The 11,205-nt window shown below is 39.9% G+C and overlaps 1 protein-coding gene across 1 annotated transcript; it reads right to left on the bottom strand.

The window, feature by feature from the left end:
- Nucleotides 1-4,532: 4,532 nt before the first annotated feature.
- LOC118825886 (leptin receptor gene-related protein-like) lies at nucleotides 4,533-11,205 on the bottom strand. The gene is made up of 4 exons (XM_036596740.1): nucleotides 11,079-11,205; nucleotides 10,461-10,536; nucleotides 8,592-8,778; nucleotides 4,533-6,819 (listed from the first exon to the last, which is right to left on the bottom strand). Exons 1-4 carry the CDS (start codon nucleotides 11,092-11,094, stop codon nucleotides 6,703-6,705), a joined length of 396 nt encoding a protein of 131 aa, XP_036452633.1. The 5' UTR covers nucleotides 11,095-11,205; the 3' UTR covers nucleotides 4,533-6,702.

Here is an 11,205-nt window from a genome sequence, read left to right as displayed (position 1 = left end):
AGGCGTGTCCAACCGCTGAGATTCGGGTTCCAGTCCCAAGTGCTTTCTGTGATTGAGGGTCCATGAGAAAACAACTGGCAGCAACCTCATTGGAATAGGAGGTCCTCTTCTTTATCTGAACGTATCAGCCAATCAGGCCCCTGCACGGCCACACGGCCCAGCATTTCTTCCTCCCAGACACTTGAAGATGCTAAAGCATGTGACATGCAATCAGAAGAAATGGCAGCCTTTAGGGGTTTATCAGTCGCTGTCATCCTAGAGCAGGGGTCGCAACCCAAATGTTAAGAAGAGCCATTTTGTCCTTTTAACAAAAATCAAACCTCCTTGGGAGCCACAACATTTTACGTCCATTTTACTGAAGTAACGTTTTACCATCTTGGCTGAAAATATGCCTTAATATGTGTTAATGTACTAGCACAGGCAAAAAAATATATATGAAAACGCAGACTTTCTTTGCTCTGCTTTAAGCTTAAGCTCAGCTATAGTCACTTTTCTCACATCTCCAGCAGGAAACTTTTCTGCCAATGTGGAGTAGTTTCTTGTAAAATGTCTCTCAATGTTTGATTTTTAATAAGGCTGAAGTCACTTCTCATTCTCCAGCTTCTTGTTCGAATTTTCCTGTTCCACCTTAAATGGTGCTTGAGGTGCTAGAATGTAACTGCTGCACCATTTAAGGTGGAACGGGAGAATTTGAACAAGAGGCTGGCAAAAGAGAAACTGACTTTTTAGTGTTTGACAGTTTAAACGTATCAAGAAACCAGCTGGAGTGATTATAAACGCAAATAAGTCCATTCGTCTCTTTGCCTTTTCATTAGCTACTAGTTAGGTGATACTGTTGTCTGTGTTGCTATGGTGACCAGCAGTCTGTGCACCAGTCTTCAGGGTTAAATGGTGAATTACCAGATATAAGCAACATAAATTCCAGCATTTAAGACCATTTATTGTTAAACTGTGTTGAACGATCAGCAGAGCTTTATTTTACTGTAAAGGAGGATTATTTTATTTTTACCTACAAATCTGATTCTGCCGTGGAGCCACAACAGGGCAGTAAAAGAGCCACATGTGGTTCCGGAGCAACATGTTGCTGACCTAGAGGTACTATGGTCCTGTTTACCTGCATTTCTGGTCATGGTACTAGATAACAAGCCCAATTATTTCTAACTAATCTCAACTGAGTAAGTCATGCTTTTATGCTTGCACCCTCTGCAAGGGTACGTGTTCATTCTTGGATGCTGTTTGTAACACACTGTTCTTCAGTGTTCTCTCATGCAGAGCAGTGTCGTGACTGCTGTGTTAATACGTCTTAATAAGAGGGATGGTAGTCCTCTAACGGAGCTACACACTCACCATCCACTTCATTAGAAACCACTATCTTGTACTTCCTCTCACTGTCCACTTCATGAGCGCCACTTACCTTATGTGTACACGTATGGCCAAAAGTATGTGGACACCTGACCATCACATATGACCTTGTTGGGCATCTTATCCTAAAAACCATGCCCTCCTTTTGTGGCTTTAACAGCCTCCACTCTTCTGGGAAGCCTTCCACAAGATTGTGGAGTGTGTCTGTGGGAATTTGTGTCCATTCAGTGTAAAGAGCATTTGTGAGGTCAGGCAATGATGTTGGACGAGAAGGCCTGGCTCACAATCGATGTTCTAGTTCCCAAAGGTGTTCACTGGGGTTCCAGCAAACTTAAATTTGTCCCTCAGACTGCCAGATAGTGAAGAATGAATCATCAAGCATGTTTTCACTGCTAAAGAGTCCAGAGGTGGCATGCTTTACACCACTCCAGCCGACACTTGGCATTGCACATAGTGATCTTAGGCTTGTGTGCAGCTGTTCGGCCATGGAAACCCATTTCATGAAGCTCCCGACACACAGTTCTTGCTTCCAGAGGATCTCTGTAGTGAGGGATCAAACTGAGCATATGCGATTTTTACACACTTCAGCACTCGGCATCCCCGCCTAGTGAGTTTGTGCGATCTGCCACCTCTTGGCTGAGCTATTGTTGCCCATAGATGCTTCCTTTTTACAATAATAGCACTTACAGTTGACTGGGGCAGATCTAGCAGGGTAGAAATTTCACAAACTGATTTGTGGTAAAAGTGCCATCCTATGACTGTAACACATTTTGACCACAGAGCAGCCATTGACCAGATAGCAGACAGGTTGAGAGTGGTCCACGACCCAAAAATATCTAGCCAAGAGCTGTTCTGTGATCAGAAACTGACCACTGATGAAGGACTGGAGGATCTCTAGCACGAAATGTGCATTAATAGACAGGCTAAGGGTTTTTACTGTAGACCAGCAAGGTGGAGCTACAAGGGATGGGGTCCTAATAAAGTAGCCAAGGACAAAACGATATTTAGGATAATTTAGCTGTGCCTTTTTGGAAGGCATCTCAGCTTCTTCTGCCTCTTCCAGGAGTTTATGTGTGAAATGTTGTTGGAAAATGCCAAATAGCAGCAGAATCGCTCTGTGGGCGGCAGAGGAGTTTTGTGTTTCATGCCACCATTTTAGCTCTAAATAGAAGTCCTCTAATGTGGGCAGCCAAAACAAGTACAAAAGTGTACAGATGAAAAGAAGGTCGGCTCAAAGTGGAAGCAGTTTCTCAAAATAACGCAAGGTTTCCTAGAGAGGATTCTGCTGCTGGAATTAGAGCTACACACTAGCTGTCACAAGGAACCCACGACCAGATAGATCTACATGTTGTGACAAAGTTAAGAGGCATTCTGGCCCAAAACTAGTGTTTTGATATGATATTTGTCATGTTATGTAATATTCTGTAGAGCAGCACTGCATCCCTCAGCCTAATTGGTTTGACAGAATTCAACCTTGCATATTTTTTGACGAATTAGGTTACACAAATACGTCATTCTACTCCGTTAAATCAAAAACATGACTGCTAAACAGCAGAGGGCGGCTGCGAGCCAGTCCTCAATGAATGGGAGTAAATGGAGCTAAACTGCTAAAAACAAAAAATTTATTAAAATGATGTATTTCACTAAAAAAGCAAAGAAAACTGTGTATAAAAACCTGTATTTTTTCTTTTTTCTACAGCAAATGGGTTTTAGGCAGTACAACGCTGGCATTACTGCTACTGAGTGCTGATTGGTTGGCAAGCGGAGCAGCTTATTGGCTGTTTGCACTCAAAGACGTCATGGACGTACATGAGGCGCCATTTTAAACTATAACTCGGTTCAAAAGCGTTTAAAAATATAACAGCGGTGTTAAAATGTTTTATGCTGTTCTGTGTTCAGGATATGAATGTATGTATTTATCTTAAAAATGTTTCAGCATTTATAAACTATGATTTTGCTCAAATGCTCCATCTTAACCTATTCATTTTGGACCTCCTGAGCGCCCTCTAGCGTTTGAGAAACCCAGAAGACATTACAGAGCAGTAATTCTCCTCTCTACAGGTTCTCTGGTAATATTCAGCTTCCTAGCAGTAACATTAGCTATCTGATCCACTAGCATTAGCCAGCTGGTGGAAAAACCATTTCAAACATTCTTCAAGGCCCAGTCCCATTTCACTCCTCGCCCCTACCACTTAGCCCTTAGCCCTCTGTTTTGCAGGTTCACGTCTAGGGGTAGGGTGTCCTGATTGTTGTTGAGATAGAGGGGTAGGGCGAAGTGTTAAAGCTACATGACCCTCCAAACGCAGGTTTTTCAGAGACTCCAAACAGTGTTATGAGAAAAAAAAACAGTAAGACGGCTGAATAAGAGACCAAAGAAACCCACAAATGTGAGAATTTCCACTGTAAAAAATTATAATAATCATCGTATTGTCTTAGTTTAATATCGTTTCAATGTATTATGGTCCTCTTCTTTACAACAAGCATAAAAAATAAGCTAGTAATATGCTTAAGTTTCGGTAGCTAGTTAGCTAAATTTCTCGTTCCACCTTAAATGGTGCAGCAGTTCACATTTTGGCACCTCAGGCGTCAAAACTGTTGCTCCTTTTAAAGTGTAACAGGAAAATTTGAACAACAAGCTGGTGAATATCTGACTTCAGCTTCATATCACTGAAGAATTAGGGGTGGGTGTTAATAAATAATTGCCCCCCTCTTTGAAGGCATATGATGCCCTAAATGTAACTAAAGCCCAGCAGTGAGGAGCTGAACTTTACCCTCCTCTGCTGTCACTGCAGACTGGCAGGGTCGCCTACAGAGCAGCGCTAGTAGCTGTTAATGAAGTAATGCTCTTTTTATTTGAGGGTCCCATTTTGTAGGTAAGAGTTCAACCACTACCCCTTGTAACTCAGTTCCAAGGGGTTAGGGTGACACTCGACAACTAAGAAATGGGATTGGGCCCAAGTATCAGCCTCAAAGCCCTTGTAGTGTTTCGAAATATCCTTAAAGACACATCATCAGAAGGGGGATTTCCTCGTCTTCAAACCTTAAAATATCACTACAGCACTTCTGCTGGATGAGAATAGACCTGTTTCCAACAGATGTAATAATGGTTGCATTATATTTTTAGATGATGCATTTTTGAGTTCCCCTTTAATGAACATGACAGCAAACCGTTTAAATACAAGTGCTTTATTTCATAATAGTATATACACACAATCAAATTAAAGGTTTTTGCAAATGCTTGTAATAAACACATGAGGCTATGCAGTTAATCTGAAAACTACTGAAGCAATCTTGTGGAAATGAGTGAAGAAGAAACAAGTACACAGTGGATTAAAAATGATCATGTCTGTTATCAACTGCATGTGTTTTAAAACACCAATGACTACCAGTAGTACGAAACGTGAAATCATGACAGAATGAGCCAGACGAGATCCAGATGATAACAGAGCTACAAAAATATAAGTGTATTCTGAGTTGCATAGGTACTTCCCCAAAGAAAGTGTCTTCATATATTTAGCTACAGAGCTGTGTCAGTTTGGAGGGAATGGACAAATTATAATAAACTACCATCCTTAAAAAAACATAGAAAAGAGCATTTTGTCAATGGAAACCAACACCCAACACACATTTAAAGAAGGCACAGGTCCTGTCTGAATCAGCATGGCTTTCCCCCACAGCCCTGTTTGCCTTTAGGTGCTTACTGTAGGAGTAAATCATGGTTTGTATTAGGTTCAGTGATAAACATAAAGTTGGGAATGATGAAAGAGGAAGGATTGGAAGGGGTGTGCTTTGGTAACGCTTATGTAAACACGGATTCGAGAACATTAAGGCCTAAAATGGTGAGAGGGATCAACATGTTGAAATGTTGGCAATGACAAACTGCTGCTGGGTTGATAAAATGGCTCGACCAAATAACGCTATTAGAAAAGGAGAAGGAATGGGGGGGGGGTGTATGGACATAGGTATGAGTATATATATCTTTTTTGGCAAGTTTCTTGGCTCAGTCATGACAATTGTGCGATAGGTTTTACAATGTGTGATATTTTACTTAGCAGTGGTGGCGCTCCAGTTTCTGGACCTTTCTGGACCTTAATATCTGTAGTATGAGGGACGCTGTAGACAATATTGAGATGACAATTTGGTTGGATCAACAAAGAAAGAAAGGTGGAGAGGACAGAACATGTCAGTGTTATTTAAACTGCCTGAAGAGAAATGGCAGGTAGAAAAATAGAAGGATATGAACATTTGAAAGTTGTCTAAATAAAAAAAAAGTGGAATAATAAAAGAAAACCTTCATTTAGAGCTGTTTAAAGTTATCCACCAAATTTGGTCGTTTCAGCTGATGGATTTTTAGGGAGGACGGCCATATTGAAAGACAAACAACGCTGAGGATCATGGACAAAAAGGCAGCAATAACCTTGGCTATGTTCCAGTGACCTAAAATTCAAATATGAATTAGAGTAACTACAAACTTCAAGCCACACTGTGTCCTAGAAACCTCAGAGCTGAAATGGAGGATTGTTGAGTGTAGAATACTAACAGTCAGCTGAAATAAGAAGGAACTTTGTTAGGCCAACATGTCTGAGTTAAGAGTTAGAAAGAGTTCTTTATAACGAAAGAGCAACGATGAATCACACCAGGCGGTAGCATCACGCAGAACAAACCCATGCGGTCAAGGCCGCAGTGAGGGTTTGGAGATTTTTTTCTGCTGATATGTTGCAATATGGCCGAAGCTTTGTCTTAACACAAAGCTCTGTTATGCTTTTTGTTTGTAGTTAACCTTTAAGCTCGCTAAGTTCTACAGTTTCCCAGGAGATCTTTGGAGAAATACTGCGCTCATTGTCACACCTCCATAGACGATCGTCACAGAATCTACGTGATTGCTGGAATTATAAGTGAAATAATGCAAATATAATAGTAATGCGGCATGTGGTGATGAGTCTACAGTGACCACTTATTGTGTGCACTGAGCTATGGGCTGCACATTAAGCTCTACTGAAAGTGTAGAATGAGAGAGAGTTAGAAATGAAAGGAGACATGACTGGGTGAGATGGCTATTGATTTAAAGTGAGAGTCCGCGGTCCAGTGAAACTCTCAGGGGGGGCGCCATAGTTCCTGCTCATTCGTCTCAGTCCATGTCCATACCCCCAAGGTTTGGTGACCCCTAGTCCTCTTCCTCAATAGTATTGCCAAAGTAACGCATTATTGTGATTAGTGGAGTTTGGCCTTAGTGTCCCTCTATTGCACATCCCCCTCCCCCCCTTCCCCTCCTCCCTCCTGCGTTTCCAGACCAGTAGACATGAGGTTTTACCCTCAATCTGGCATCGTGATCACAGGCTTCTACCACTGCTCCCAGCTGAAATCATCTCCACCGCCGAAAATCAGAAAGAAACCAAGAATGGTGAGGAAGATGACGGCATTGCCTGCCATCACCAGGCCACAGGCTCCCCAGTAAATCTGTTGACGACATTCATTTGAAGAGTCATCAGTGAGTCAGGGAGTGTTACATGGTACATAACAGGTACATCACGTCACGCTTTTCTGTAAAAGCATTGCTACATATGCCCTACAGCACAAGACAGAGGATAGCGATGCAGTGAAACAACAATTTTTCAAATCTAGGATACATCTGGCTGAAAAACGAAACCAAAAAACTTCTTTCGGTCTAAATTTATGGCCTAAATTTTTCAGTATTTTGGTACCTGAATAAGAAATACTTTGCTGTCAAATTTTAATTTTCCTTGTCTCACACCTGGTGATTTACTTTGCTCTGGATACTCCACCAATTAGCTCTGTGCAAAGTCTGTCTAAATCATCACATATTTGCATCTAACTGTGTTGTAATGTCAAGTAATCTCAAATAGACTTGTTTAAGTGGTTTCTAAAACTGTATGATACACTCATCTATAAACATGAAACACATACACACAAAATTCAGACTTCAAGATGGCTGCTGTTACTGTTTTTAGCTATGGGACACACTTATGTCCATTTTTGTTTATATAAATTGGCAGAATATCTTGAAAAAATTAGTGATGGCAGAATACTCTGTACACCGTCCAAAATGTACTGTAACATATTCAGAATACATCTTACAAATAAGAGCACTGATAAAGAGGCTGGATTTAAGATCAGTAATCAGATTTCACAGTGCATGTAAACTTTTACTCTGATTTCTTTTGGATTTCTCAGTCTGAGCATGTGCGAAAACAGACGTTTGAGTTCTACATTACGTTTACATCACGTTTTCTTCTGTGAGTTTATTGGCTGGTTGTGAAGCAGAAATCCGATTACTGTCTGACTCATGTAGACCCAGAGTTTCACATTATCTGATTACACGTAAACGTGTTGATCAGATTACTGAAAAAATCTGATTTTCTGCAGTAATTGGATTATTAAGTGCATGTAAAAGCACTTATTGTTTATCAGTCTACTCAGGCTTTAGCGGGAACTTCAGTGTTTGTAAAGTCCATCTAATGACTGTTTATGCTACGAACCATGTGCTAATTTTAAGTTAGTAAATAAGCACTGATGTTGTTTCTTTTATTCATTGGGTCTTTATTGTAAAAGTATTCTTCTAAAAATGTATCTTTAATGCTGCCTTTTCAAAACGTTAATGAATACAGATACTAATTTCTGTATTATGAATATGCATTACAATGTATATTTGTATCCCAGTACATCCCAACCATGACAATAAGCCTGTCTTCAGACTATGGACACTAAATGTACCTCAGCTTATCAACTACAGTCGTATGCAAAAGTTCAGGTGCCCCGGTAAGATTACGTTTCGTTGATTTTCTGAGGGTAAATACGTTAACACATCTTCCACAGAGTGCACATTTTAATTACTGTTTGCTGAATTTAACATATTTGGGGCTAAATCAAACACAAAACCTGTGCAAAAGTTAAGGCACATTATATACTTTATGTTTTATTGGTCCAATATGTTAAAATAAGTAGAAACTGCACCAAAATTTGCAGAAAAATGCCTGTAGAGGATGTGTTTACTTATTTTTACATTACAAAATCAACAAGACAGGGGCAGCCAAACTTTTGCATAACCCTGTAGTTGATCAGCTGAGGCATGTTTGGTGTCCGTGGTTCAAAGACAGGCAGATTGTCAAGGTTATGACTGCACATTTAGGGTGAGGACTATTTCATTAATGCAAACTTATGTGTCTGACTCCGACAGGTTGGTTGAAGAAAAGAAAGAAAAAAAATCTCACCACTTGCTTCCGTGCCAGTATGATGGGCAGCCCAAACGCCGATATGACGATGCCAGTGGTCAGGAAGAGGGCAAGCTCCCTGCATGCGTTGCTGGAGGAATCAGTGTCATCTCCACACCTGGAGGCTATGAAGTGCGGCAGCGGCGACAGGATGTAGAAAATCAGGACAAAGAGTGGCCAGTACACCCTGTTGGACGACAGAAACACAGGGCATGACTGGACTGCACAGTCACCATATGGAGATCATACATATGGGCCATAAATGCACATATATCATAAAAGGTGAGGCATGTATTTCAAAATATATGTACATATATTTTATATTATATATGGGCCATATATATATGGGCCATATAATTATGTCTCATAGGTGGGTGAACACTTATATGCATAATATATGGATCACATATATACTGTCTGTCTACATCTAATACAAACACTCAAAGACTTTATAAAGCAAAAAATCAAAATGAAATAAAATACACGCAACAACAGACCTTATATCATGTAACATAAGGCTAGCATGTATCAATAATATATCATATATGAATGTTTTCTACACACTTAACAATTATGAGGATTGTTGAGGATTCTTTAGCAAAGAAAATGGCTCCATATAGAACCATGAACACTCAGCATGATTAAAGTGTTCTCTGCATGGTGAAATGGTTCTTCTTGATAAAGAATGTGGTTCTATATAAAACATTTTTGAAAAGGGTTCTATATAGCACCATAAAGGGTTCTTATGTTGTTACAGGCTAAATGTCGTAACGATAGAAGAATCATTTTTGGTGCTATGTCGAACCATTTTCTTTACTAAAGAACCCTTGAAGAACCTTTGTTTTTAAGAGTGTTAAATACATGTGTTGCATATATATGTGGTGATATACGACTGAAATATATGCGACGACTGAGGATATAAGGGAAATCCATGAGGGTCATTCTCCATTTGGAGCGGGTAGCCATGTCACAAAGGTTGCAGGGCTTAATAAAGATGCTTCAAATATTAGGCACAGCTCCAAAAGTCAGTATGTACATTTACACTGTTGACCTAAGATTAAATGACAATTTTCCCTTGTGATTTCTCTAATGTTTCATAGTCACTCTACATGAACAACAGCTCCAAAACTTTTAAACTTTTTAATATAAAACAATATTTCTAAGAGGTTTAACTAAGGAATTTGTATAAAACAGATTCATATTTACTTTTTATATCATTAACGTTATACTACATTTTAAAAAAATATGTATTTTATTTTAAAAAAACTCATTTGTCACAAAGATTTTGGTCACTGGTGTTATCAGGACTCTTATGTTATGCTCTATTAAACTGCTTCTTTGGGTCAAGGCTCATCAGAGAGGAAGCATGCTTACTGTATTTCATTAATTTATTAATCATTTTGTTTATCAGGCAGCACATAACTAATATGTGTCACTGGTGTTATGTGTTTTAATGGCTGGGTAATTAAAATTTTGTCAAAATAATGCCATATATCATTTTTATTACTGATTTTAAGGTCACCTGACCACCAATGAGTCAGCCAATTTACAAAATCCTCAGTTTTAACCAGAATGTCACTGGAGTCACCATCACTGGTGTTACGACCTATTCATATAACACCAGTGACTGTACAATATATTTGAAATTAAGCTCTCCTGTTTGCATATATGACAACAGGAGATGTTGATGGACATATTAAGATTATTTAGCTTTGGGGTGAAACCTGAATTCCCACTCCCAATGGAGAATGACCCATATATGCTAACATATGTCATATATTTGAAATCCACATATTGCCTTATGACAGATTGTCATTTAGGTCTCTCCACTGGACACCACTGGAGTGACACCTGAAACTGGACACATACCCAAATTGCTCCAATGCACATCCCAACAGCAGGAAGGTCAGTCCGAGAGCACCACTGAAGGACAAACCGACCAGAGCTGTAAGAGAACATCAACCGTGTCAAACAAGGATGGACAAACTGGTCAAGCGTCAAGTTTCAGGCAGACTTTGACTTTGCTGCCCCCTATAGGACGCTGTGTGTTAAGACACAAAGTTACTTATGGAAAAACTTCAATATCGCAGAACAAACTGAAAACACTTGAAGTTTAGCAGCGTTTTACCATAGTTATGGTCCAAACTGACCCTAAATGAGGTCGAACTGACATTTAGTGCCCGCTGTACAGAAACACGATTAAACATTTTCGGCAAATTCGCACCGTGACACTTGCTCTAACACCTATATTCTGACTATATACTGTTGTTAAACATCATAACTGCATATTTTACTTTAAATATCGTCGTAAAATCGTAAAAGCGAGCAGTTTCGGCCGCTGCCGTCTCCCAGGCTGAGGCGACTCCACCACCCGTCGACTGTTGTGATAGTTGCTAAACTAAGACGTAGCTTTATGCTAACACGTATTTTAGCAGGATAGTCGCGCTAAAACGACAGAAAAAGGGAACAATTCGGGCTCAAAGTCACCTTTTATCCCCGCCATTTCTCAAGAACTGCTTTCGTTTTTGTTTCTTTGTGCTAAAGTCTTCATAACAGACTTCCTATTTCCTCCCCGAGCGCCTCGGAGCTCTTAAAGGAGCAGCAGCTCCATTAG

Source organism: Colossoma macropomum, unplaced genomic scaffold, assembly GCF_904425465.1.
Source record: "Colossoma macropomum unplaced genomic scaffold, Colossoma_macropomum, whole genome shotgun sequence".
Classification (NCBI taxonomy): Eukaryota; Metazoa; Chordata; class Actinopteri; order Characiformes; family Serrasalmidae; genus Colossoma; species Colossoma macropomum.
The sequence above is the reverse complement of the archived record's forward strand: the minus strand, read 5'-3'. Positions and strand labels throughout refer to the sequence as shown.